Source organism: Salmo salar, chromosome 09, assembly GCF_965601325.2.
Source record: "Salmo salar chromosome 09, fSalSal1, whole genome shotgun sequence".
Taxonomy (NCBI): Eukaryota; Metazoa; Chordata; class Actinopteri; order Salmoniformes; family Salmonidae; genus Salmo; species Salmo salar.
In genome coordinates this window covers 161,262,938-161,290,792 of record NC_138299.1, presented here as the reverse complement: position 1 = coordinate 161,290,792, position 27,855 = coordinate 161,262,938, and the positions used below count along the sequence as shown (strand labels likewise).

At 45.1% G+C, this 27,855-nt stretch overlaps 2 protein-coding genes and 1 non-coding gene across 3 annotated transcripts in view; 2 read left to right on the top strand and 1 right to left on the bottom strand.

Moving 5' to 3' along the window:
* st14a (ST14 transmembrane serine protease matriptase a) overlaps positions 1 to 7,059 on the top strand; it is a 58,209-nt gene extending 51,150 nt beyond the window's left edge. Inside the window, exons 14-18 of the mRNA XM_082956514.1 lie at positions 175 to 300; positions 3,574 to 3,757; positions 3,951 to 4,222; positions 4,663 to 4,799; positions 6,673 to 7,059. Of these exons, the coding sequence (XP_082812640.1) occupies positions 175 to 300; positions 3,574 to 3,757; positions 3,951 to 4,222; positions 4,663 to 4,799; positions 6,673 to 6,831 (878 nt within the window). The 3' untranslated portion in view covers positions 6,832 to 7,059. The remainder of the gene's footprint in view (positions 1 to 174; positions 301 to 3,573; positions 3,758 to 3,950; positions 4,223 to 4,662; positions 4,800 to 6,672) is intronic.
* Positions 7,060 to 8,440: 1,381 nt separating this feature from the next.
* LOC106613381 (uncharacterized) lies at positions 8,441 to 9,787 on the bottom strand. The gene is made up of 3 exons (XR_014378932.1): positions 9,569 to 9,787; positions 8,945 to 9,264; positions 8,441 to 8,619 (listed from the first exon to the last, which is right to left on the bottom strand). It is a non-coding gene; the product is annotated as an uncharacterized LOC106613381 (transcript).
* A 2,357-nt stretch (positions 9,788 to 12,144) lies between these two features.
* The window catches only part of dhx34 (DEAH (Asp-Glu-Ala-His) box polypeptide 34), a 36,706-nt gene continuing 20,995 nt past the window's right edge, over positions 12,145 to 27,855 (top strand). The window contains exons 1-5 of the mRNA XM_082956513.1: positions 12,145 to 13,220; positions 13,475 to 13,591; positions 17,207 to 17,401; positions 19,631 to 19,885; positions 25,237 to 25,339. Of these exons, the coding sequence (XP_082812639.1) occupies positions 12,525 to 13,220; positions 13,475 to 13,591; positions 17,207 to 17,401; positions 19,631 to 19,885; positions 25,237 to 25,339 (1,366 nt within the window). The 5' untranslated portion in view covers positions 12,145 to 12,524. The remainder of the gene's footprint in view (positions 13,221 to 13,474; positions 13,592 to 17,206; positions 17,402 to 19,630; positions 19,886 to 25,236; positions 25,340 to 27,855) is intronic.

The following is a 27,855-nucleotide window of genomic DNA, read 5'->3' as shown; positions in this document are numbered from 1 at the left end:
CTCCACCTAGAAGCGAATGTGGTTCGGCTCCCCGGCGAGGGCGGCCCACCTAGAAGCGGGGCGGACCCACCTGGCGTGGGTTCGGACGCCACCGAGCGTGGGCGGCCCACCTAGAAGCGAATGTGGTTCGGACTCCACCTAGAAGTGAATGTGGTATTTCTCTCCTCTCCCCAGTTATGGATAATGTGCAGTGTACTGACTCCACCTATAAATGTGAGAACAACAAGTGTACAATCAAGGAGAACCCTGAGTGTGATGGAACACCTGACTGTGAGGACAAATCAGATGAGGCCAACTGTGGTAAGACACGCCCTCTGTCCCCCACAACACCCCACGGTTCACATAATGATCAGTCATTTATATTCTATGGTTCATTCCTCTGTCCCCCACAACACCCCACAACACACACCACATCAACACAAAATGAGCTGTAACTGTTAAAACAGATTTATAAATTATCTATGAACATAGTTTTACTACTTATAGACCCCTTTCTAAATATCTGAACGTAAAACGTTAGTGTGATTTGACTAATACATTAGTCTCAGTGAAGGAGACTGTTGTTGACTAAATGTTAGTGTGATTTGACTAATACATTAGTCTCAGTGAAGGAGACTGTTGTTGACTAAATGTTAGTGTGATTTGACTAATACATTAGTCTCAGTGAAGGAGACTGTTGTTGACTAAATGTTAGTGTGATTTGACTAATACATTAGTCTCAGTGAAGGAGACTGTTGTTGACTAAATGTTAGTGTAGGAGACTGTTGTTGACTAAATGTTAGTGTGATTTGACTAATACATTAGTCTCAGTGAAGGAGACTGTTGTTGACTAAACGTTAGTGTGATTTGACTAATACATTAGTCTCAGTGAAGGAGACTGTTGACTAAATGTTAGTGTGATTTGACTAATACATTAGTCTCAGTGAAGGAGACTGTTGTTGACTAAATGTTAGTGTAGGAGACTGTTGTTGACTAAATGTTAGTGTGATTTAACTAATACATTAGTCTCAGTGAAGGAGACTGTTGTTGACTAAATGTTAGTGTGATTTGACTAATACATTAGTCTCATTGAAGGAGACTGTTGTTGACTAAATGTTAGTGTGATTTGACTAATACATTAGTCTCAGTGAAGGAGACTGTTGTTGACTAAACGTTAGTGTGATTTGACTAATACATTAGTCTCAGTGAAGGAGACTGTTGTTGACTAAATGTTAGTGTAGGAGACTGTTGTTGACTAAATGTTAGTGTGATTTGACTAATACATTAGTCTAAGTGAAGGAGACTGTTGTTGACTAAATGTTAGTGTGATTTGACTAATACATTAGTCTCATTGAAGGAGACTGTTGTTGACTAAATGTTAGTGTGATTTGACTAATACATTAGTCTCAGTGAAGGAGACTGTTGTTGACTAAATGTTAGTGTGATTTAACTAATACATTAGTCTCAGTGAAGGAGACTGTTGTTGACTAAACGTGTGTGAGCTCGCCAGGAGGAGACTGTTGTTGACTAAACGTTAGTGTGATTTGACTAATACATTAGTCTCAGTGAAGGAGCCGGGACTGTTGTGTGGAGCTGGGACAACGTTAGTGTGATTTGACTAATACATTAGTCTCAGTGAAGGAGACTGTTGTTGACTAAACGTTAGTGTGATTTGACTAATACATTAGTCTCAGTGAAGGAGACTGTTGTTGACTAAATGTTAGTGTGATTTGACTAATACATTAGTCTCAGTGAAGGAGACTGTTGTTGACTAAACGTTAGTGTGATTTGACTAATACATTAGTCTCAGTGAAGGAGACTGTTGTTGACTAAATGTTAGTGTGATTTAACTAATACATTAGTCTCAGTGAAGGAGCGGGCTGTTGTGTGAGCTAAACTGTCTCAGTGAAGGAGACTGTTGTTGACTAAACGTTAGTGTGATTTGACTAATACATTAGTCTCAGTGAAGGAGACTGTTGTTGACTAAACGTTAGTGTGATTTGACTAATACATTAGTCTCAGTGAAGGAGACTGTTGTTGACTAAACGTTAGTGTGATTTGACTAATACATTAGTCTCAGTGAAGGAGACTGTTGTTGACTAAATGTTAGTGTGATTTGACTAATACATTAGTCTCATTGAAGGAGACTGTTGTTGACTAAATGTTAGTGTGATTTAACTAATACATTAGTCTCAGTGAAGGAGACTGTTGTTGACTAAACGTTAGTGTGATTTGACTAATACATTAGTCTCAGTGAAGGAGACTGTTGTTGACTAAACGTTAGTGTGATTTGACTAATACATTAGTCTCAGTGAAGGAGACTGTTGTTGACTAAATGTTAGTGTGAGCCGCCAGGAGGGCTGTTGTTGACTAAATGTTAGTGTGATTTGACTAATACATTAGTCTAAGTGAAGGAGACTGTTGTTGACTAAATGTTAGTGTGATTTGACTAATACATTAGTCTCAGTGAAGGAGCGGGACTGTTGTGTGAGCTAAACTGTCTCAGTGAAGGAGACTGTTGTTGACTAAACGTTAGTGTGATTTGACTAATACATTAGTCTCAGTGAAGGAGACTGTTGTTGACTAAACGTTAGTGTGATTTGACTAATACATTAGTCTCAGTGAAGGAGACTGTTGTTGACTAAACGTTAGTGTGATTTGACTAATACATTAGTCTCAGTGAAGGAGACTGTTGTTGACTAAACGTTAGTGTGATTTGACTAATACATTAGTCTCAGTGAAGGAGACTGTTGTTGACTAAACGTTAGTGTGATTTGACTAATACATTAGTCTCAGTGAAGGAGACTGTTGTTGACTAAACGTTAGTGTGATTTGACTAATACATTAGTCTCAGTGAAGGAGACTGTTGTTGACTAAACGTTAGTGTGATTTGACTAATACATTAGTCTCAGTGAAGGAGACTGTTGTTGACTAAACGTTAGTGTGATTTGACTAATACATTAGTCTCAGTGAAGGAGACTGTTGTTGACTAAATGTTAGTGTGATTTGACTAATACATTAGTCTCAGTGAAGGAGACTGTTGTTGACTAAATGTTAGTGTGATTTGACTAATACATTAGTCTCAGTGAAGGAGACTGTTGTTGACTAAACGTTAGTGTGATTTGACTAATACATTAGTCTCAGTGAAGGAGACTGTTGTTGACTAAACGTTAGTGTGATTTGACTAATACATTAGTCTCAGTGAAGGAGACTGTTGTTGACTAAACGTTAGTGTGATTTGACTAATACATTAGTCTCAGTGAAGGAGACTGTTGTTGACTAAACGTTAGTGTGATTTGACTAATACATTAGTCTCAGTGAAGGAGACTGTTGTTGACTAAACGTTAGTGTGATTTGACTAATACATTAGTCTCAGTGAAGGAGACTGTTGTTGACTAAACGTTAGTGTGATTTGACTAATACATTAGTCTCAGTGAAGGAGACTGTTGTTGACTAAATGTTAGTGTGATTTGACTAATACATTAGTCTCAGTGAAGGAGACTGTTGTTGACTAAACGTTAGTGTGATTTGACTAATACATTAGTCTCAGTGAAGGAGACTGTTGTTGACTAAATGCTGATGATGTTGTTTCAGATTGTGGTCGGAGCCTGTTTAAAACTAGCCGTATCGTGGGTGGTCAGGACGCAGAGGAAGGGGAGTTTCCGTGGCAGGTCAGCCTCCACATTAAGAACGCCGGTCACGTGTGTGGTGCTTCCGTCATCAGCCAACGCTGGCTGGTTACTGCTGCTCACTGTGTACAGGATGACGCCAAGACCAGGTACTTGTGGACGATTCTCCCTGTGTGCGACGGTGTGGTGGTAGTGTGTTTTCCCAGCCTGAACTATGTGTGTACTATTACTATATATTTCCTCAGTCATCCCGGAGAGAAACTGTGTGTGTATTGTGTTGTGTTTGTGTTGTGTTGTGCTGTGCTGCGCTTCGTTCGTTCCTAACCATGTGTATCTCTCTAGGTATTCCCAGCCGGGTGTATGGGAGGCATACCTAGGCCTTCACATCCAGAAGCAGAACGGTAAGAACGTTCAGAAGAGGAATCTACGTCAGGTGATCTCCCACCCGTATTACAATGCCTACACCTTCGACAACGACATCGCTCTGATGGAGCTAGACAGCCCTGTGACGTTCTCTGATTACATCAGACCCATCTGTCTGCCCTCCCCACAACACACCTTCCCCCCTGGGAACTCTGTCTGGATCACAGGTTGGGGAGCCACACGAGAGGGAGGTGAGTCAGAATGTGGATGGGCTCGGTTTTCATTTACAGTATTAGTTACTATAACTATGTGCTGCACGGTCTTCCCTGTGGCTCAGTTGGTAGAGCAATGGTGTTTGCAACGCCAGGGTTGTGGGTTCGATTCCCACGGGGGGGCCAGTACAAAAACAAAATGCATGAAATGTATTCACTACTGTAAGTCGCTCTGGATATGAGCGTCTGCTAAATGACCAAAATGTAAAAAAAATGTAAATAATATTTTTCTTTGTTACTGAGTAGCTTTAATTATTTAATTGCAATTTTTTTTATAATATATTTAAATGAGCTTTCTGCTGCGTATGAATTCAGACATGTTGCATGAAGATGTTCCCGAACAGTTAGAGATTAATAATATGCTCCCACTTCCTGCATCGTGATAATAACTAACGTATGTGTCCTTGTATGTATGTTAGGCTCTGGTGCGTCCATCCTGCAGAAGGCCCAGGTCCGTATCATCAACAGTACTGTGTGTAACCGTCTGATGGGAGGACAGATCACCTCCAGGATGACGTGTGCTGGAGTGCTGACTGGAGGAGTGGACGCATGCCAGGTACTGAACTCTCTGTCCCTATGAAGTGCACTACTTTGACCCGGTCATATTATAGGGTTGCCACACAGAGTACTGAATTACAGTAGTACTGAATAGAATGAGAGATATTTATTTATTTATATATAGATATATAGATATAGATATATATATAGATAATATATAGATATATATAGATAATATACACTGCTCAAAAAAATAAAGGGAACACTAAAATAACACATCCTAGATCTGAATGAATGAAATAATCTTATTAAATACTTTTTTCTTTACATAGTTGAATGTGCTGACAACAAAATCACACAAAAATAATCAATGGAAATCCAATTTATCAACCCATGGAGGTCTGGATTTGGAGTCACACTCAAAATTAAAGTGGAAAACCACACTACAGGCTGATCCAACTTTGATGTAATGTCCTTAAAACAAGTCAAAATGAGGCTCAGTAGTGTGTGTGGCCTCCACGTGCCTGTATGACCTCCCTACAACGCCTGGGCATGCTCCTGATGAGGTGGCGGATGGTCTCCTGAGGGATCTCCTCCCAGACCTGGACTAAAGCATCCGCCAACTCCTGGACAGTCTGTGGTGCAACGTGGCGTTGGTGGATGGAGCGAGACATGATGTCCCGGATGTGCTCAATTGGATTCAGGTCTGGGGAACGGGCGGGCCAGTCCATGGCATCAATGCCTTCCTCTTGCAGGAACTGCTGACACACTCCAGCCACATGAGGTCTAGCATTGTCTTGCATTAGGAGGAACCCAGGGCCAACCGCACCAGCATATGGTCTCACAAGGGGTCTGAGGATCTCATCTCGGTATCTAATGGCAGTCAGGCTACCTCTGGCAAGCACATGGAGGGCTGTGCGGCCCCCCAAAGAAATGCCACCCCACACCATGACTGACCCACCGCCAAACCGGTCATGCTGGAGGATGTTGCAGGCAGCAGAACGTTCTCCACGGCGTCTCCAGACTCTGTCACGTCTGTCACGTGCTCAGTGTGAACCTGCTTTCATCTGTGAAGAGCACAAGGCGCCAGTGGCGAATTTGCCAATCTTGGTGTTCTCTGGCAAATGCCAAACGTCCTGCACGGTGTTGGGCTGTAAGCACAACCCCCACCTGTGGACGTCGGGCCCTCATACCACCCTCATGGAGTCTGTTTCTGACCGTTTGAGCAGACACATGCACATTTGTGGCCTGCTGGAGGTCATTTTGCAGGGCTCTGGCAGTGCTTCTCCTGCTCCTCCTTGCACAAAGGTGGAGGTAGCAGTCCTGCTGCTGGGTTGTTGGCCTCCTACGGCCTCCTCCACGTCTCCTGATGTACTGGCCTGTCTCCTGGTAGCGCCTCCATGCTCTGGACACTACGCTGACAGACACAGCAAACCTTCTTGCCACAGCTCGCATTGACGTGCCATCCTGGATGAGCTGCACTACCCGAGCCACTTGTGTGGGTTGTAGACTCCGTCTCATGCTACCACTAGAGTGAAAGCACCGCCAGCATTCAAAAGTGACCAAAACATCAGCCAGGAAGCATAGGAACTGAGAAGTGGTCTGTGGTCCCCACCTGCAGAACCACTCCTATATTGGGGGTGTCTTGCTAATTGCCTATAATTTCCACCTGTTTTCTATTCCATTTGCACAACAGCATGTGAAATGTATTGTCAATCAGTGTTGCTTCCTAATTGGACAGTTTGATTTCACAGAAGTGTGATTGACTTGGAGTTACATTGTGTTGTTTAAGTGTTCCCTTTATTTTTTTGAGCAGTATATATAGATAGATAGATAGATAGATAGATAGATCTAAATATAAAACCACAGGGCTCTGGTCAACAGTAGTACTGAATAGGATGAGATATATAACCATACACTTTCTCTCTCAGGGGGATTCTGGCGGGCCTCTGTCCAGTCCTGGTACTAGTCGTATGTTCCTGGCTGGAGTGGTGAGTTGGGGCGACGGCTGTGCCCGTAGGGACAAGCCTGGAATCTATAGCACCGTCACCAAGTTCAGGGGCTGGATCAAGGAGAAGACTGGCGTGTAACAGCAAAACGACTAGGAATGACGTGGACTTCCGACGATGAACACACCAGTATACTGTACAGATTCCTGGTTCGCCGGGAGTGATGAACTATTTTACACGTTTTGATCTCAGGCCTCAAAATGCACTCCCCTTTCATATCGATGGACTATGTATCGTTGGTTGGTTTTCTCTGTCGAAAAGGCAGATGCCTTAATGTCTAAATGTTTATTTTAGTGAGGAGGAATAAGTGGGGGGGGGGGGGGGGGTTTGGGGGGGGGGAAAGTATTTTTAAGAATTGTAAATAATGGTTTTTTTTTTTTTTTTTTTAGATATATTTGTTTTTGTCATTGCAAATCAGTCATTTGGATTGGAAACACCACAACATTTTCTGGTACATTTTGCTCCGGTAGGATTTAGGCCAGTTTTTAAGAAATTACTATAGAAACACTGTTACATATACGCATACAGAAGGAGACAATGTGTTCTGTTGCTTGTTTTTGTCATTGAATTTTAATCATTTCCTCAAAGGGTTTTTTTTCCTCTTAAGTTATCTTTTAGAACGGGCTCTTAAATGTGAATTTAACTTGTTGTCCTTGTACTCATGGAGGGTGGAAGTGTACTACTTTTGACCAGGGATCCATAAGGGCTCTGTTTTTAATTAAAGGTAGTACACAAATGTAGGGAATCGGGTGCTATTTGGGACACAAGCCTACTGAGGGCTCAAACAGACAGTGACCCCAGCTCCCATCCTCTCTACTATGATTTGGTATTTGACACAATAGTTTGTTGAAAAACCAGGAAGTCCTGATGCGACATGATGATAATGAATAATGTGCCTTTTTATATATATATATATATATATATATTTTAAATGTGATTTATTCCTGATGGTCTTTCTTTACTCCAACTTTATTTCTCATCAGGGATTTTGCATTTAATTTGGATTCGACGTAAACGCTTTTATAACGGAATAAAGCTCCATTAGAGATTGTCTGTAGGGTTAGCATTGTGCATATAAATGGATTGATTTCACAACAACTTTTGAGGACATACAAATGATCGAAATTGAAGCTTAGAAATAAAACATTATTCAGCATTTATCAAACACTTACTGTATTTGTTTTTATGCCAGTGTCTGAAAATAAATATGAACAACAAATTAGAGTCTTTCATGGCTTTTTCTCAGAATATTTCTACGGTTATATTCTGATTACCCAACCACAGTATTTGACCTCCCTGGAAAAAGCTCCCATTCATCTTCACTCTTCCATCTGCAGATAAACTTCCACTCTCTGGTTCTCTACTGCTGTAACACTCCCGGTCCTGTAAGATATTAACCTGTGGGAAGTAACGAACAAAACACAGGCTTGTTTTTTAAGTGTTGTGCTCTCAGACATCACACAGACGACTGGGGTCGAAATGGCTTTATAACACTGCTCCAAAAAAAATAAAGGGAACACTTAAACAACACAATGTAACTCCCAAGTTCATTCAGATCTAGGATGTGTTGTTTAAGTGTTCCCTTTATTTTTTTTTTTGAGCAGTATAGTTGTTCTTTAGCAACTGGAAGAGAGAGGAGAGTTGAATCCAGAACTCATCTGTGTTATGTTTGATGATATTTACCCTTGGTGTCTGGGTAGCTGCGTCAGCACTAGGTGATGGATGTGAATCCTTGTCTTCCTCCAGGCCAAGTACAGGAGGTGTTGAGAGTAGAAGTGAAGAACTACGGTTCGGATCTCCTGAACAGCGGGGTCTACGGAAACCATGAACTGGTGGATGTGGTGAGGCTCAAACTGCTTCAGGGAAGGACTGGACACAAGGATCAACGGCACGTTAGAGTTGGCAAGGCGATCACCGGATAAACACATCGGCTGCATCCCAAATAGCACCCTGTTCACTATATAGTACACTGCATTAGACCAGGGCCCTATGGGACTATATAGTACACAGCATTAGACCAGGGCCCTATGGGACTATATAGTACACAGCATTAGACCAGGGCCCTATGGGACTATATAGTACACAGCAATAGACCAGGGCCCTATGGGGATATATATAGTGCACCATATAGGGAATAGGGTCCCATTTGAGACGCAGCCATTAATAAATGAAGAACCAGATGATAGTGTCTCACCCGGACACCAACATGACAGGCGTTTTCCTGACGTCTCCCTTCAGCTGAATAAATAGCTGTGCTTCTAACGAGGCGTTTCCCTCCAGGTGCACCTCCAACAGGAATGGCTTCACTAGAAGGGATATAAAACGGGTTAACCGACTCTTCCTGCACTACAGGAAGTGACTGTAACCGTGTGACACTGTCAGTGTGTGTGTGTGTGTGTGTGTGTGTCCTGAGTTTCTGACCACAGAAAGGGTCTGTTGCTGTGATGTCCAGGACCGCGGTCAGGGGCTCGAAGGTGATTGGTCGATCTGGAGGCAGCCAGCTGATGTCGTAGCCTATAGGAGAGAAGAACCAATAGCTGATGGTGAGTTATGCTGTCTACATTATCTTATCTCTTGCCCAGCTGGTCTACATTATCTTGTCTCTTACCCAGCTGGTCTACATTATCTTATCTCTTGCCCAGCTGGTCTACATTATCTTGTCTCTTACCCAGCTGGTCTACATTATCTTGTCTCTTTCCCAGCTGGTCTACATTATCTTGTCTCTTGCCCAGCGGGTCTACATTATCTTGTCTCTTACCTAGCTGGTCTACATTATCTTGTCTCTTACCCAGCTGGTCTACATTATCTTGTCTCTTACCCAGCTGGGGGCAGATGTTGAGTCCAGGGTGGTGACAGTGTGTACAGTGAGCTCTCTGGAAGTCCTCTACTCCCTGGCAGGGGAAGGCTGTGAGAGGGCAGGAGGACCTGGTGGAGGACCTGGTGGAGGACCTGGTGGAGGACCGGGTGGAGGACCGGATGGAGCTGGTGAACAACCTATAGGCCCGTTGGTGACTGCACAGCAAGTACTGCTCCCCTGGAACACACCAACACGCAGGTTGACCTTTATTGGGCTGAATCTTGTCCTGGAGGCAGAACTGAGCGATCTACACTACATGGGACAGCTGCAAAGTCAAAAATTGGCTATATATATATATATATCTTAAAAATTCATGAAAAAAAAAAAAAAATTGGCTTTTTGATCTTAATTTAAGGTTAGGTATAAAGTTAGCAGTGTGTTTTTAAGGTTAGGTTGAAAATCAGATTCTATGACATTGTGGCAGTGCTAGCTAGTGACTACCCTGCAGAACTGCCCCAAATGTATGAGTCATCCCAACCTCTGGAGTTATAGCAGATAGCCTAAAGGACACAGCTTTTCCCTGTCAGGTCACATGGGCCCCAGGCATGATGTTTGTTATAATATTTTACATGATAAAAAAATTAAAAATAAAACCTGTCACACACTTTTCATGAGAGCCTGAGGACAACCAGGAAGTTGATATCCTCTGCCAATGTAGAAATCAACATGACCCAATGGTCTGGGAACCCCCAGGGGAGCTACCGGCTCGTTGGCTGAAAAATACACCAGGTAATGAACTTACTGATTTGGTTAAAAAAAAGTCAAAATAAATTTATTATACTATTAGGTGTAACTACATGGCTTATTAGCTATGTGTAGAGTTCCTCACGGTTAAAGTTGGTGTGAATCACATCCACGTACTGAGCATCAGTGGGATCCAGGGACAGGCTGCTGTCTGCCTCGGAAAACAGTGGTGAGAACGGATCCAGGCCTGAGTTGGATCAGAGCACATTAAAAATATATATATATTATAATTACAAAACACTCAATTTCACCTGTCAGTTCATCAGAAACTCAGAATGGACTGTTACCAGATGTAACCCTATATCATGTCTCAGTACCTGTGATCCTGCCAATAGTTCCCTCCAAACAGGCCCCAGTCACACCAGCTACATGGGCCCCAACACCAAACCCTACCAGGTGGAACAGGTCTGGAGAAGAGCCCTGGTCTTCCTGAGGTATAAACAGCAAAACCTAAACAAGTCTATTAAACTATAACACAGTTAATCTTGTTCAATTTGGGCCAGTTTCCCTGACCCAGTTAAAGCATATTACTGGACACCTTTTACACAGTGTGGAACATGTACCTACCAGTAGTGTCTGTATGGCCTGTGCCAGCCTCTCTCCCACCTGCCTGGCTCCTTCGGTGATCTCCTGCTCTGGGGGCAGCAGCCAATCAGCTACCAGGACATTAACCAGCCCCGCCTCTAACAGCTCCCACGCCATCACCCTCGCCCAGCTGGGCTGCAGCCTGGCCGGCCTCCTGCCCGGGACAATCACTACTGTGGGGCTGAGGGGGCTCCGGGCCACGGGACCAGGGGCCAGTCCTGGGAGGCCTGGTGGAAGTGGAGGGAAGCCCTGGCCAGATGGGAGGCCTGAAGGAGGGAGGTCTATGGGGTAACCACAGGGACCCTGCTCAGAGGAGAAGATGAGGAGCCTCACCAGAAGAGAGGAATGGCTGAGATAGAGGAACTCAGAGCAGTGAGCATGTTGGTCACCTGTGAGAAGAGAATATCTGTAAACATCAATCATGTTATTAACATATGACTGGAATATAGGTTATTGTGAGGACTTCTCCCCAGTTAATCATGATTAGGCAGCCGCTAGTTTTGGAAAATGTGAGTATTTAATTTGAATTGACCTCTAATGTGCAGCTGAGCTAATCACACAGTAATGCCCCCCCCCCCCCCCCCCCCCCCCCCCCCATAGTACCTGTGGCAGGACCAGACAGAAGACAGAAGGTCAGTAGAGACCAGACGACCAGGCTGCTGTCAGCTCCAGAGTTCTCCACACCTCCACCTGTTCTCTCCATTTCTCCAGCCACAATGCAAATCTCCCTACCTGTTATACAGCCTTCTGTACTCTGACAATCCGATAAGCCTCAATGGAGGTGGAGACTGGAGTGTTTCTGATGAAAATACAGTAGAGAACAGTAGAGCTTTTGTGAGCCAGCTCCTTTCTTGATCAGTGCAGAGTGATAATTAAACTACAAAGAATGCAGTTCAAGATGTTTCTAAAAATGAATAATTGCAACCCGTAAAATGATCTGAATATTGCATGTGTTTGCTATTACAGTGTTCACAAGAAACATAACATAAGAACTAAACATGGTTTGAGATTTCATTTAAAACATTTCCAATAAAGTATTTGATTTGTCAATGGCCAGGTCGCAGTTGTAAATGAGAACTTGTTCTAGTTAAATAAAGGTGAAATAACCTGGTTAAATAAAGGTGAAATAAATAAATACAAAAATGTGAAAGAAATCGAACTTCACCATGCGGAACTATATACCCAATGGCTGCAGTTGTTGTCGGACAATAGTTCAGACGGACAGTCCTTATTATTTTTTCCGCTGCTAACTTTGTCAATCGTTTGTATTCAATTTCTCTGTTGGCGCGATCTTGAATATTGATCTGATGAAACAGGAAAGCATAACCTGGACGGATTACTGGATTGATTATGGGTATTTGGATTATTAAATAAACTAAACCAAGATAACCTTTAGCTTTAGCTAGCTTACACATTATTTATCTTGAACGCAAAGGAGTTGCTAGCTAGTAGCTAACTAACTCAGACGTCTATGTTAGGAGACCATTGACTATTGAGTGAGCGTCTAACTAGCCTTATTGATTTACTAATCTGGTTGACTTGATATCAGTGTCACGAGTGTGTGTTATATAAAGCTGTAACGTTAAAGATGTCAGAGAGGAGAAGAGACAGCCGTAGCTGGGACTGGGACAACCCTCAGTGCCGAGCTCAGATGGACCAGATCTTCTTCCGTCGTCATGACTACATCCAGAACGGAACCACGGAACACAAAGAGTTCTGGAGCTTCTTCGAGCGCTTCCAGAGATTCAAAACCAGGAAGGACATGTCGGGGAGCAGCAGGAAGGAAGACATGGAGGAAGGCAGAGACAGGAAGAAGACTGTAGATCTTGGTCTGCCTAGGGAATATGACGCCCGTTATCGGATCAACGTGTCAGTTTGTACTAAAGACACAGAGGAGAGGCTGGAGGGGTCTGAGAGGTCTGATCAGAGACACAGACGGAGCTCCTCAGGTCCAGGGAGTCAGGAGGTTGCTGACTGTCGCCTGGCGTTGCTACACTTCCTGGACTTCAACCAGAGGCAGAGCTTTGGGAAGCTGGCCAAGTTGAGGACGGAGCAGAAAGCCCTTCCTATCTTCCAGTACCGGGACCGGATCGTGGAGTTGGTGCGGTCCAACCCGGTAGTAGTGGTGGCGGGGGATACAGGCTGTGGAAAGTCCACCCAGGTCCCCCAGTACCTCCTCTCCTCTGGGTTCAGTCACATAGCTTGCACACAGCCTCGACGGATTGCCTGTATCTCCCTCGCCAAGAGGGTCAGCTTCGAGAGTCTCAACCAGTATGGCTCCAAGGTAGGTAGTGGTGTAGTAAGAAGCTGTTTATTTACTTACAGGCTTCGGAAAATAGCGTTTTTGGAATCAAGCTTGGATAGGGATATCAAACAAATGTAATCATATTCACACAATAGTAAGTGTTTATTTTTTTTTTCTCTCTGAAAGAGATCATTTTTTCACAATATTGTGCACCTTCCACAAAGACCAAATCAACACCCAGACATTTATTAGAGCGACAAGCAGACTGACACACAGCTATGTTTTATCTGCAGGTTGGGTACCAGATCCGTTTCGAGGGGACCCGTACCCCGTCCACCAAGCTGTTGTTCCTCACAGAGGGGTTACTACTGAGACAGATACAGGCTGACGGGGCCCTGGAGCAGTACCAGGTAATATAATATATAATATACACTACCAGTCAAAAGTTTGGACAAAACTACTCATTCAAGGGTTTTTTCTTCTTTATTTTTACTATTTTCTACATTGTAGAATAATAGTGAAGACATCAAAACTATGAAATAACACATATGGAATCATGTAGTAACTGAAAAAGTATTAAACAAATCTAAATATAGTTAATATTTTAGATTCTTCAAAGTAGCCACCCTTTGCCTTGATGACAGGTAATATAATATATACCATGTAATAAAATATATAATACTGTATATACCATGTAATAAAATATATAATACTGTATATACCAGGTAATAACATATATAATACTGTATATACCAGGTAATATAATATATACCAGGTAATATAATATATAATACTGTATATACCAGGTAATATAATATATAATACTGTATATACCAGGTAATATAATATATACCAGGTAATATAATATATAATACTGTATATACCAGGTAATATAATATATACCATGTAATATAATATATAATACTGTATATACCAGGTAATATAATATATAATACTGTATATACCAGGTAATATAATATATACCAGGTAATATAATATATAATACTGTATATACCAGGTAATATAATATATAATACTGTATATACCAGGTAATATAATATATACCAGGAAATAAAATATATAATACTGTATATACCAGGTAATAAAATATATAATACTGTATATACCAGGTAATATAATATATAATACTGTATATACCAGGTAATATAATATATAATACTGTATATACCAGGTAATATAATATATAATACTGTATATACCAGGTAATATAATATATACCGATCCGGTAATATAATATATAATACTGTATATACCAGGTAATATAATATATAATACTGTATATACCAGGTAATATAATATATACCAGGTAATAAAATATATAATACTGTATATACCAGGTAATATAATATATAATACTGTATATACCAGGTAATATAATATATACGCCGGTCATATAATATATAATACTGTATATACCAGGTAATATAATATATAATACTGTATATACCAGGTAATATAATATATAATACTGTATATACCAGGTAATATAATATATAATACTGTATATACCAGGTAATATAATATATAATACTGTATATACCAGGTAATATAATATATACCGGAGCGTAATACCAGGAATATATATATACTGTATATACCAGGTAATATAATATATACCAGGTAATAAAATATATAATACTGTATATACCAGGTAATATAATATATAATACTGTATATACCAGGTAATATAATATATACCAGGTAATATAAATATATAATACTGTATATACCAGGTAATATAATATATACCGGCGCCGGTAATATAATATATAATACTGTATATACCAGGTAATATAATATATACCCGGTCATATAATATACAGTACCAGTCAAAAGTTTTAGAACACCGACTCATTCAAGGGTTTTTCTATATTTTTTACCATTTTCCACATTGTAGAATAATAGTGAAGACATCAAACCTATGAAATAACAGACATGGAATCATGTAGTAACCAAACAAGTGTTAAGCAAATGAAACATGTATTTTATATTTTAGAAGTAGCCACCCTTTGCCTTGACAGCTTTGCACACTCTTGGCATTATCTCAACCAGAGTGCTTGGATACAGCCCTTAAGAGCCATATACCTCAAACCCACCAGGTTGGTTATGATAAACTGGTTATGGACTAAATTATAGAGCAAATTCATGTTTTGTCATACCCGTGGTATATGGTCTGATATACCACGGCTGTCAGCCAATCAGCATTCAAGGCTTGAACCACCCAGTTTTATAATATATACCAGGTAAATATAATATATACCAGGTAAATATAATACATATAAATATAATATATACCTGATAATATACAGTACCCCTTGGAAAGTATTCAGAGCCGTTGATTTTTTCCCCCCCACATTTTGTTACTTTACAGCCTTATTCTAAAATTGATAAGAAAAAACATATTTAATCTATCTACACACAATACCCCATAACGACGAAGCGATTACAGCCTCGACTCTTCCTGGGTATGACGCTACAAGCTTGGCACACCTGTATTTGGGGAGTTTCTCCCATTCTTCTCTGCAGATCCTCTCAAGCTCTGTCAGGTTGGATGGGGAGCGTCGCTGCACAGCTATTTTCAGCTGTCTCCAGAGATGTTCGATCGGGTTCAAGTCCGGGCTCTGGCTGGGTCACTCGACATTCAGAGACTTCTCCCGAAGCCACTCCTGTGTTGTCTTGGCTGTGTGCTTAGGGTCATTGTCCTGATGGAAGGTGAACCTTCGCCCCAGTCTGAGGTCCTGAGCGCTCTTGAGCAGGTTTTCATCAAGGATCTCTCTGTACTTTGCTCCGTTCATCTTTACCCTCGATCCTGACTAGTCTCCCAGTCCCTGCCGCTGAAGAACATCCCCACAGCATGATGCTACCACCCCCATGATTCACCGTAGGGATGGTGTCAGGTTTCCTCCAGACGTGACGCTTGGCATTCAGGCCAAAGAGTTCAATCTTGTTTTCACCAGACCAGAGAATCTTGTTTCTCATGGTCTGAGAGTCTTTAGGTGCCTTTTGGCAAACTGCAAGCGGGCTGTCATGTCTTTTACTGAGGAGTGGGTTCTGTCTGGCCACTCTACCATAAAGGCCTGGTTGGTGGAGGGCTGTAGAGATGGTTGTCCTTCTGGAAGGTTCTCCCATCTCCAGAGGAGCTCTGTCAGAGTGACCATCGGGTTCTTGGTCACCTCCCAGACCAAGGTCCTTCTCCCCTGATTGCTCAGTTTGGCCGGGCTGCCAGCTCTAGGAAGAGTCTTGCTGGTTCCAAACTTCTTCCATTTCAGAATGATGGAGGCCACTGTGTTTTTGGGGACCTTCAATGCTGTGGACTCCAATCAAGTTGTAGAAACATCTCAAGGATGATCAATGGAAACAGGATGCACCTGAGCTCAACTTTGAGTCTCATAGCAAAGGGTCTGAATACTTTCTGAAGGGACCGTGTCTATACCAGGTGGGTTACAGAACAGACAGAAAACTTTACTCTCACTATATCTAGGGGTTGTATGCCTTTCTAGGGCTGTGTCCCAATTGTTCCCATAGGGCTCTGGTCAAAAGTAGTGCACTATATAGGGAATAGGGTTCCATAGGGCTCTGGTCTAAAGTAGTGCACTATATAGGGAATAGGGCTCTGGTCTAAAGTAGTGCACTATATAGGGAATAGGGTTCCATAGGGCTCTGGTCTAAAGTAGTGCACTATATAGGGAATAGGGCTCTGGTCTATAGTAGTGCACTATATAGGACATAGGGCTCTGGTCTATAGTAGTGCACTATATAGGGAATAGGGCTCTGGTCTAAAGTAGTGCACTATATAGGGAATAGGGCTCTGGTCTAAAGTAGTGCACTATATAGGGAATAGGGCTCTGGTCTAAAGTAGTGCACTATATAGGGAATAGGGTTCCATAGAGCTCTGGTCTAAAGTAGTGCACTATATAGGGAATAGGGTTCCATTTGAGACGCACCCTAGTTGTTCCGTAACCAGTCCGTGTGTGTGGATCTACCTTCCTCCCTATTCCACCCAGGTGTTGATTGTTGATGAGGTGCATGAGCGACACCTCCACTGCGACTTCCTCCTGGGGGTCCTGCGCTCCCTCCTGGCCACCCGTCCCGACCTCCGCCTGGTCCTCATGTCCGCCACCATCAACATCAAACTCTTCTCCAGCTACTTTAATACTGCACCTGTACTGCAGGTACCAGGCCGGCTCTTCCCTATACAGGTGAGTGGACGATAGATTTCAAACCTCTCCTCAGGCGTTTCATATTTTGGTTGTAGCCCTGAACAAGATCACCTGATTCACCTCGTCAAGGGCTTGATGATTTAGTTGACGAGTGGAATCCTGTGTGCTCTGGAAGAGTTGAAATAAATGGAAGGGCTAAGGGGGGTTCCCAGGGAGAGGTCTGAAAACCCTCTGGACCATGCTATATCATTAGTATAGGAATAGACAGCACTCAGAGATGTTGTATACTGTTGAAGTGGGAAGTTTACATACACTTTAGGTTGGAGTCATTAAAACTCATTATTCAACCACTCCACAAATTTCTTGTTAACAAACTATAGTTTTGGCAAGTCGGTTAGGACATCTACTTTGTGCAAGACACAAGTCATTTTTCTAACAATTGTTTACAGACAGATTATTTCACTTATAATTCACTGTATCACAATTCCAGTGGGTCAGATGTTTACATACACTAAGTTGACTGTGACTTTAAACAGCTTGGAACATTCCAGAAAATGATGTCATGGCTTTAGAAGCTTCTGATAGGCTAATTGACATCATTTTAGTCATTTGGAGGTGTACCTGTGGATGTATTTCAAGGCCTACCTTCAAACTCAGTGCCTCTTTGCTTGACATCATGGGAAAATCAAAATAAATCAGCCAAGACCTCAGAAAATTAATTTTTATATCTCAACAAGTCTGTTTCATCCTTGGGAGCAATTTCCAAACGCCTGAAGGTACCATGTTCATCTGTACAAACAATAGTACGCAAGTATAAACACCATGGGACCACGCAGCCGTCATACCGCTCAGGAAGGAGACACGTTCTGTCTCCTAGAGATGAACGTACTTTGGTGAGAAAAGTGCAAATCAATCCCAGAACAACAAAGGACCTTGTGAAGATGCTGGAGGAAACAGGTACAAAAGTATCTATATCCACAGTAAAACGAGTCCTATATCGACATAACCTGAAAGGCCACTCAGCAAGGAAGAAGCCACTGCTCCAAAACCGCCATAAAAAAGCCAGACTACGGTTTGTAACTGCACATGGGGACAAAGATCGTACTTTTTGGAGAAATGTCCTCTGGTCTGATGAAACAAAAATAGAACTGTTTGGCCATAATGACCATCGTTATGTTTGGAGGAAAAAGGGGTTGTCTTTCAAGCCGAAAATCACCATCCCAACCGTGAAGCACGGGGGTGGCAGCATCATGTTGTGGGGGTGCTTTGCTGCAGGAGGGACTGGTGCACTTCACAAAATAGATGGCATCATGAAGCAGGACAATTATGTGGATATATTGAAGCCACATCAGTCAGGAAGTTAAAGCTTGGTCGCAAATGGGTCTTCCAAATGGACAATGACCCCAAGCATACTTCCACAGTTGTGGCAAAATGGCTTAAGGACAACAAAGTCAAGGTATTAGAGTGGCCATCACAAAGCCCTGACCTCAATCCTATAGAAAATGTGTGGGCAGAGCTGAAAAGGCGTGTGTGAGCAAGGAGGCCTACAAACCTGACTCAGTTACACCAGCTCTGTCAGGAGGAATGGGCCGAAATTCACCCAACTTATTGTGGGAAGCTTGTGGAAGGCTACCCGAAACGTTTGACTCAAGTTAAACAATTTAAAGGCAATGCTACCAAATACTAATTGAGTGTATGTAAACTTCTGACCCACTGGGAATGTGATGAAAGAAATAAAAGCTGAAATAAATCATTCTCTCTACTATTATTCTGACATTTCACATTCTTAAAATAAAGTGTTGATCCTAACTGACCTAAGACAGGGAATTCTTTACTAGGATTAAATGTCAGGAATTGTGAAAAACTGAGTTTAAATGTATTTGTCTAAGGTGTATGTAACCTTCCGACTTCAACTCTAAGTCAAGCAAAGCATACATCCTTGCATTCGTAGCTCTGTGAATTTTAAAGTGGTTAGGCCTAAAATGTCTCTAGTCCTATTTTTCATCCCTGTCAAACAACGTGGCTGTGGGGTCAGGCTGCTGAAATTAAAGATTGGGCCGTTCAGTTTCTAGATAATGCCTCTTCCCGTCTCTCCCTGTGATGTCCAGGAAATGACTTTTCTTCTATGGCTGAGTCCCACTCTATTCCTTATATAGTGCACTACTATTGACCAGAAGGTTGCTGGTGTTATTCAGGATGAAGACTGTATCACCCTCCTCTCCCTCCCTCTCTCTCTCTCTCTCTCTCTCTCTCTCTCTCGACATGTAGGTGATCTACCAGCCCATCCCACAAGACGAGCAGCCGTCCCGGTCGGAGAAGCTGGACCCGCGGCCGTACCTCCGTGTGCTGCAGGGCATCGACCAGCGGTACCCGCCCGAGGAGAGGGGCGACCTGCTTCTGTTCCTCAGCGGCGTGGCAGAGATATCTACCATCTTGGAAGCATGCCAGGCCTACGCCACACACACCAAGCGCTGGATCGTCCTGCCCCTCCACAGCACCTTGTCCCTGTTACAGCAGGATAAGGTACAGTAACAGTACAGCAGGATGAGGTACAGTGGCAGTACAGCAGGATGAGGTACAGTGGCAGTACAGCAGGATGGGGTACAGTGGCAGTACAGCAGGATGAGGTACAGTGGCAGTACAGCAGGATGAGGTACAGTGGCAGTACAGCAGGATGAGGTACAGTGGCAGTACAGCAGGATGAGGTACAGCAGGATGAGGTACAGTGGCAGTACAGCAGGAGGAGGTACAGTGGCAGTACAGCAGGATGAGGTACAGCAAGATGAGGTACAGTGGCAGTACAGCAGGATGAGGTACAGTGGCAGTACAGCAGGATGAGGTACAGCAGGATGAGGTACAGTAACAGTACAGCAGGATGAGGTACAGCAGGATGAGGTACAGCAGGATGAGGTACAGTAGCAGCACAGCAGGATGAGGTACAGTAGCAGCACAGCAGGATGTACCTTCATCCTGCTGGCAGTACAGCAGGATGAAGGTACAGTACAGCAGGATGAGGTACAGTAGGATGAGGTACAGCAGCAGTACAGCAGGGTGAGGTACAGTACAGCAGGATGAGGTACAGCAGGATGTGGTACAGTAGCAGTACAGCAGGATGAGGTACAGTACAGCAGGATGAGGTACAGTGGCAGTACAGCAGGATGAGGTACAGTGGCAGTACAGCAGGATGAGGTACAGCAGGATGAGGTACAGTAGCAGTACAGCAGGATGAGGTACAGTGGCAGTACAGCAGGATGAGGTACAGCAGGATGAGGTACAGTAACAGTACAGCAGGATGAGGTACAGCAGGATGAGGCACAGCAGGATGAGGTACAGTAGCAGCACAGCAGGATGAGGTACAGTAGCAGCACAGCAGGATGAGGTACAGTAGGATGTGGTACAATAGCAGTACAGCAGAATGAGGTACAGTACAGCAGGATGAGGTACAGTACAGCAGGGTGAGGTACAGTAAACAGTACAGCAGGATGAGGTACAGTAACAGTACAGCAGGATGAGGTACGGTAGCAGAACAGCAGGATGAGGTACAGTAGCAGTATAGCAGGATGTGGTACAGTAGCAGTACAGCAGGATGAGGTACAGTAGCAGTACAGCAGGATGGGGTACAGCAAGATGAGGTACAGTAACAGTACAGCGGGATGCGGTACGTAAACAGTATAACAGGATGAGGTACAGTAACAGTACAGCAGGATCAGGTACAGTAGAATGAGGTACAGCAGGATGAGGTACAGTAGCAGTATAGCAGGATGTGGTACAGTAGCAGTACAGCAGGATGAGGTACAGTGGCAGTACAGCAGAATGAGGTACAGCAAGATGAGGCACAGTAACAGTACAGCAGGATGTGGTACAGTAGCAGTACAGCAGGATGAGGTACAGTAGCAGTACTGCAGGATGAGGTACAGCAGGATGTGGTACAGTGGCAGTACAGCAGGATGAGGTACAGCAGGATGAGGTACAGTAGCAGTACAGCAGGATGAGGTACAGTGGCAGTACAGCAGGATGAGGTACAGCAGGATGAGGTACAGCAGGATGAGGTACAGTAACAGTACAGCAGGATGAGGTACAGTGGCAGTACAGCAGGATGCGGTACAGCAGGATGAGGTACAGCAGGATGAGGCACAGTAACAGTACAGCAGGATGAGGTACAGCAGGATGAGGTACAGTAGCAGCACAGCAGGATAAGGTACAGTAACAGTACAGCAGGGTGAGGTACAGTAGCAGTACAGCAGGATGCGGTAGGTAAACAGTATAACAGGATGAGGTACGGTAGCAGTACAGCAGGATGTGGTACAGTAGCAGTACAGCAGGATGAGGTACAGTGGCAGTACAGTAGACTGAGGTACAGCAGGATGAGGTACAGTAACAGTACATCAAGATGAGGTACAGTAGCAGTACAGCAGGATGAGGTACAGCAGGATGAGGTACAGTACAGCAGGATGAGGTACAGTAGCAGTACAGCAGGGTGAGGTACAGTAGGATGAGGTACAGCAGCAGTACAGCAGGATGAGGTACAGTAGCAGTACAGCAGGATGAGGTACAGCAGCAGTACAGCAGGATGAGGTACAGTAGCAGTACAGCAGGACGAGGTACAGTACAGCAGGATGAGGTACAGTAGCAGTACAGCAGGATGAGGTACAGTAGGATGAGGTACAGTAGCAGAACAGCAGGATGAGGTACAGTAGCAGTACAGCAGGATGAGGTACAGTAGGATGAGGTACAGCAGCAGTACAGCAGGATGATGTACAGTAGGATGAGGTACAGTACAGCAGGATGAGGTACAGTAGGATGAGGTACGGCAGCAGTACAGCAGGATGAGGTACAGTAGGATGAGGTACAGTAGCAGTACAGCAGGATGAGGTACAGTAGCAGTACAGCAGGATGAGGTACAGTAGGATGGGGTACAGCAGGATGAGGTACAGTAGCAGCACAGCAGGATGAGGTACAGTAACAGTACAGCAGGATGAGGTACGGTAGCAGTACAGCAGGATGAGGTACAGTAGCAGTATAGCAGGATGTGGTACGGTAGCAGTACAGCAGGATGAGGTACAGTAGCAGTACAGCAGGATGAGGTACAGTGGCAGTACAGCAGGATGAGGTACAGTAGCAGTACAGCAGGGTGAGGTACAGTAGGATGAGGTACAGCAGCAGTACAGCAGGATGAGGTACAGTAGGATGAGGTACAGTAGCAGAACAGCCGGATGGGGTACAGTAGCAGTACAGCAGGATGAGGTACAGTAGGATGAGGTACAGCAGCAGTACAGCAGGATGATGTACAGTAGGATGAGGTACAGTACAGCAGGATGAGGTACAGTAGGATGAGGTACGGCAGCAGTACAGCAGGATGAGGTACAGTAACAGTACAGCGGGATGCGGTACGTAAACAGTATAACAGGATGAGGTACAGTAACAGTACAGCAGGATGAGGTACAGTAACAGTACAGCAGGATCAGGTACAGTAGAATGAGGTACAGCAGGATGAGGTACAGTAGCAGTATAGCAGGATGTGGTACAGTAGCAGTACAGCAGGATGAGGTACAGTGGCAGTACAGCAGAATGAGGTACAGCAAGATGAGGTACAGTAACAGTACAGCAAGATGAGGTACAGTAGCAGTATAGCAGGATGTGGTACAGTAGCAGTACAGCAGGATGAGGTACAGTAGCAGTACAGCAGGATGAGGTACAGTAGCAGTACTGCAGGATGAGGTACAGCAGGATGTGGTACAGTGGCAGTACAGCAGGATGAGGTACAGCAGGATGAGGTACAGTAGCAGTACAGCAGGATGAGGTACAGTGGCAGTACAGCAGGATGAGGTACAGCAGGATGAGGAACAGTAGCAGTACAGCAGGATGAGGTACAGTAGGATGAGGTACAGCAGGATGAGGTACAGTAGCAGTACAGCAGGATGAGGTACAGTAGAATGGGGTACAGCAGGGTGAGCTACAGTAGCAGTACAGCAGGATGAGGTACAGTAGGATGAGGTACAGCAGCAGTACAGCAGGATGAGGTACAGTAGCAGTACAGTGGGATGAGGTACAGCGGGATGAGGTACGGTAGCAGTACAGCGGGATGAGGTACGGTAGCAGTACAGTGCATGAGGTACAGCGGGATGAGGTACGGTAGCAGTAAAGTGGGATGAGGTACGGTAGCAGTACAGCGGGATGAGGTACGGTAGCAGTACAGCGGGATGAGGTACGGTAGCAGTACAGCGGGATGAGGTACGGTAGTGGTACAGCGGGATGAGGTACGGTAGCAGTACAGCGGGATGAGGTACGGTAGCAGTACAGCGGGATGAGGTACGGCAGCAGTACAGCGGGACGAGGTACGGCAGCAGTACAGCGGGATGAGGTACGGTAGCGGTACAGCGGGATGAAGTACGGTAGAGGTACAGCGGGATGAGGTACGGTAGCGGTACAGCGGGATGTGGTACGGTAGCGGGTACAGCGGGATGAGGTACGGTAGCGGTACAGCGGGATGAGGTACGGTAGCGGTACAGCGGGATGAGGTACGGTAGCGGTACAGCGGGATGAGGTACGGTAGCAGTACAGCGGGATGAGGTACGGCAGCAGTACAGCGGGATGGGTACGGCTAGCGGTACAGCGGGATGATGTACGGTAGCGGTACAGCGGGATGAGGTACGGCAGCGGTACAGCGGGATGAGGTACGGCAGCGGTACAGCGGGATGAGGTACGGCAGCGGTACAGCGGGATGAGGTACGGCAGCGGTACAGCGGGATGAGGTACGGCAGCGGTACAGCGGGATGAGGTACGGCAGCGGTACAGCGGGATGAGGTACGGCAGCGGTACAGCGGGATGAGGTACGGTAGCGGTACAGCGGGATGAGGTACGGCAGCGGTACAGCGGGATGAGGTACGGTAGCGGTACGGCGGGTTGAGGTACGGTAGCGGTACAGCGGGATGAGGTACGGCAGCGGTACAGCGGGATGAGGTACGGCAGCGGTACAGCGGGATGAGGTACGGCAGCGGTACAGCGGGATGAGGTACGGTAGCGGTACAGCGGGATGAGGTACGGCAGCGGTACAGCGGGATGAGGTACGGCAGCGGTACAGCGGGATGAGGTACGGCAGCGGTACAGCGGGATGAGGTACGGCAGCGGTACAGCGGGATGAGGTACGGCAGCGGTACAGCGGGATGAGGTACGGCAGCGGTACAGCGGGATGAGGTACGTTAGCGGTACAGCGGGTTGAGGTACGGCAGCGGTACAGCGGGATGAGGTACGGTAGCGGTACAGCGGGATGAGGTACGGTAGCGGTACAGCGGGATGAGGTACGTTAGCGGTACAGCGGGTTGAGGTACGGCAGCGGTACAGCGGGATGAGGTACAGTAACAGGTCCCTGACACACTGAGCTCAGTTCACAGCCCCACATGTATGAATCTGGGTCTATGGGACAGGTCAATGGGACAGGTCTATGGGACAGGTCTATGGGGCAGGTCTATGGGGCAGGTCTATGGGGCAGGTCTATGGGGCAGGTCTATGGGGCAGGTCTATGGGGCAGGTCTATGGGGCAGGACTATGGGACAGGTCTGTGGGACAGGTCTGTGGGACAGGCAGGTCTATGGGACACGTAGGTCTATGGGACGGGCAGGTCTATGGGACAGGCAGGTCTATGGGGCAGGTCTATGTGACAGGTCTATGGGACAGGTCTATGGGACAGGTCTATGGGACAGGGGACCTGTGTATCTCACCTGTGCAGCTATAAAGTACAAATTAAATCTGATGATTATAAAAGTGCCTGTATCACCCAAGTCCATGCTGGATGACTTACAACAATGCTTTAAATCATAATCCATCTGCATCGGGTCTAAAACATGGTACCGTGTATTATATGCTGTTTCTTGTAGGTGTTTGACATCTCTCCTCCGGGAGTGAGAAAATGTATCATCTCTACAAACGTGGCAGAGACGTCTGTCACCATCGACGGGGTGCGCTTTGTCGTCGACTCGGGTAAGACAACCCAACCACGACCTGGAACTCCCGAGTGTGTGTGTGTGTGTGTGTGTGTGTGTGTGTGTGTGTGTGTGTGTGTGTGTGTGTGTGTGTGTGTGTGTGTGTGTGTGTGTGTGTGTGTGTGTGTGTGTGTGTGTGTGTGCGCGCGCGCGCAGCGGTCTACTGCAACTGCATCTCAGTGCAAGAGGCGTCACTACAGTCCCTGGTTTGAATCCAGGCTGTATTACATACGGCCCGTGATTGGGAGTCCAATAGGGCGGCGCACAATTGGCCCAGCGTCGTCCGGGTTTGGCCCAGGGTGGTAGGATCGTCCTCCAGGCAAGGTGAAGGAGAGACAGGACACAATATATTACCTCTGAATGTGTCCTCCAGGCAAGGTGAAGGAGAGACAGGACACAATATATTACCTCTGAATGTGTCCTCCAGGCAAGGTGAAGGAGAGACAGGACACAATATATTACCTCTGAATGTGTCCTCCAGGCAAGGTGAAGGAGAGACAGGACACAATATATTACCTCTGAATGTGTCCTCCAGGCAAGGTGAAGGAGAGACAGGACACAATATATTACCTCTGAATGTGTCCTCCAGGCAAGGTGAAGGAGAGACAGGACACAATATATTACCTCTGAATGTGTCCTCCAGGCAAGGTGAAGGAGAGACAGGACACAATATATTACCTCTGAATGTGTCCTCCAGGCAAGGTGAAGGAGAGACAGGACACAATATATTACCTCTGAATGTGTCCTCCAGGCAAGGTGAAGGAGAGACAGGACACAATATATTACCTCTGACTGTGTCCTCCAGGCAAGGTGAAGGAGAGACAGGACACAATATATTACCTCTGAATGTGTCCTCCAGGCAAGGTGAAGGAGAGACAGAGGACACAATATATTACCTCTGAATGTGTCCTCCAGGCAAGGTGAAGGAGAGACAGGACACAATATATTACCTCTGAATGTGTCCTCCAGGCAAGGTGAAGGAGAGACAGGACACAATATATTACCTCTGAATGTGTCCTCCAGGCAAGGTGAAGGAGAGACAGGACACAATATATTACCTCTGAATGTGTCCTCCAGGCAAGGTGAAGGAGACAGGACACAATATATTACCTCTGGATGTGTCCTCCAGGCAAGGTGAAGGAGAGACAGGACACAATATATTACCTCTGAATGTGTCCTCCAGGCAAGGTGAAGGAGAGACAGAGGACACAATATATTACCTCTGACTGTGTCCTCCAGGCAAGGTGAAGGAGAGACAGGACACAATATATTACCTCTGAATGTGTCCTCCAGGCAAGGTGAAGGAGAGAGAGGACACAATATATTACCTCTGAATGTGTCCTCCAGGCAAGGTGAAGGAGAGACAGGACACAATATATTACCTCTGAATGTGTCCTCCAGGCAAGGTGAAGGAGATAGGACACAATATATTACCTCTGAATGTGTCCTCCAGGCAAGGTGAAGGAGAGACAGGACACAATATATTACCTCTGAATGTGTCCTCCAGGCAAGGTGAAGGAGAGACAGGACACAATATATTACCTCTGACTGTGTCCTCCAGGCAAGGTGAAGGAGAGACAGGACACAATATATTACCTCTGACTGTGTCCTCCAGGCAAGGTGAAGGAGAGACAGAGGACACAATATATTACCTCTGAATGTGTCCTCCAGGCAAGGTGAAGGAGAGACAGGACACAATATATTACCTCTGAATGTGTCCTCCAGGCAAGGTGAAGGAGAGAGAGGACACAATATATTACCTCTGGATGTGTCCTCCAGGCAAGGTGAAGGAGAGACAGAGGACACAATATATTACCTCTGAATGTGTCCTCCAGGCAAGGTGAAGGAGAGAGAGGACACAATATATTACCTCTGGATGTGTCCTCCAGGCAAGGTGAAGGAGAGACAGGACACAATATATTACCTCTGAATGTGTCCTCCAGGCAAGGTGAAGGAGAGAGAGGACACAATATATTACCTCTGAATGTGTCCTCCAGGCAAGGTGAAGGAGATAGGACACAATATATTACCTCTGAATGTGTCCTCCAGGCAAGGTGAAGGAGAGACAGGACACAATATATTACCTCTGAATGTGTCCTCCAGGCAAGGTGAAGGAGAGACAGGACACAATATATTACCTCTGACTGTGTCCTCCAGGCAAGGTGAAGGAGAGACAGGACACAATATATTACCTCTGACTGTGTCCTCCAGGCAAGGTGAAGGAGAGACAGAGGACACAATATATTACCTCTGAATGTGTCCTCCAGGCAAGGTGAAGGAGAGACAGGACACAATATATTACCTCTGAATGTGTCCTCCAGGCAAGGTGAAGGAGAGAGAGGACACAATATATTACCTCTGGATGTGTCCTCCAGGCAAGGTGAAGGAGAGACAGAGGACACAATATATTACCTCTGAATGTGTCCTCCAGGCAAGGTGAAGGAGAGAGAGGACACAATATATTACCTCTGGATGTGTCCTCCAGGCAAGGTGAAGGAGAGACAGGACACAATA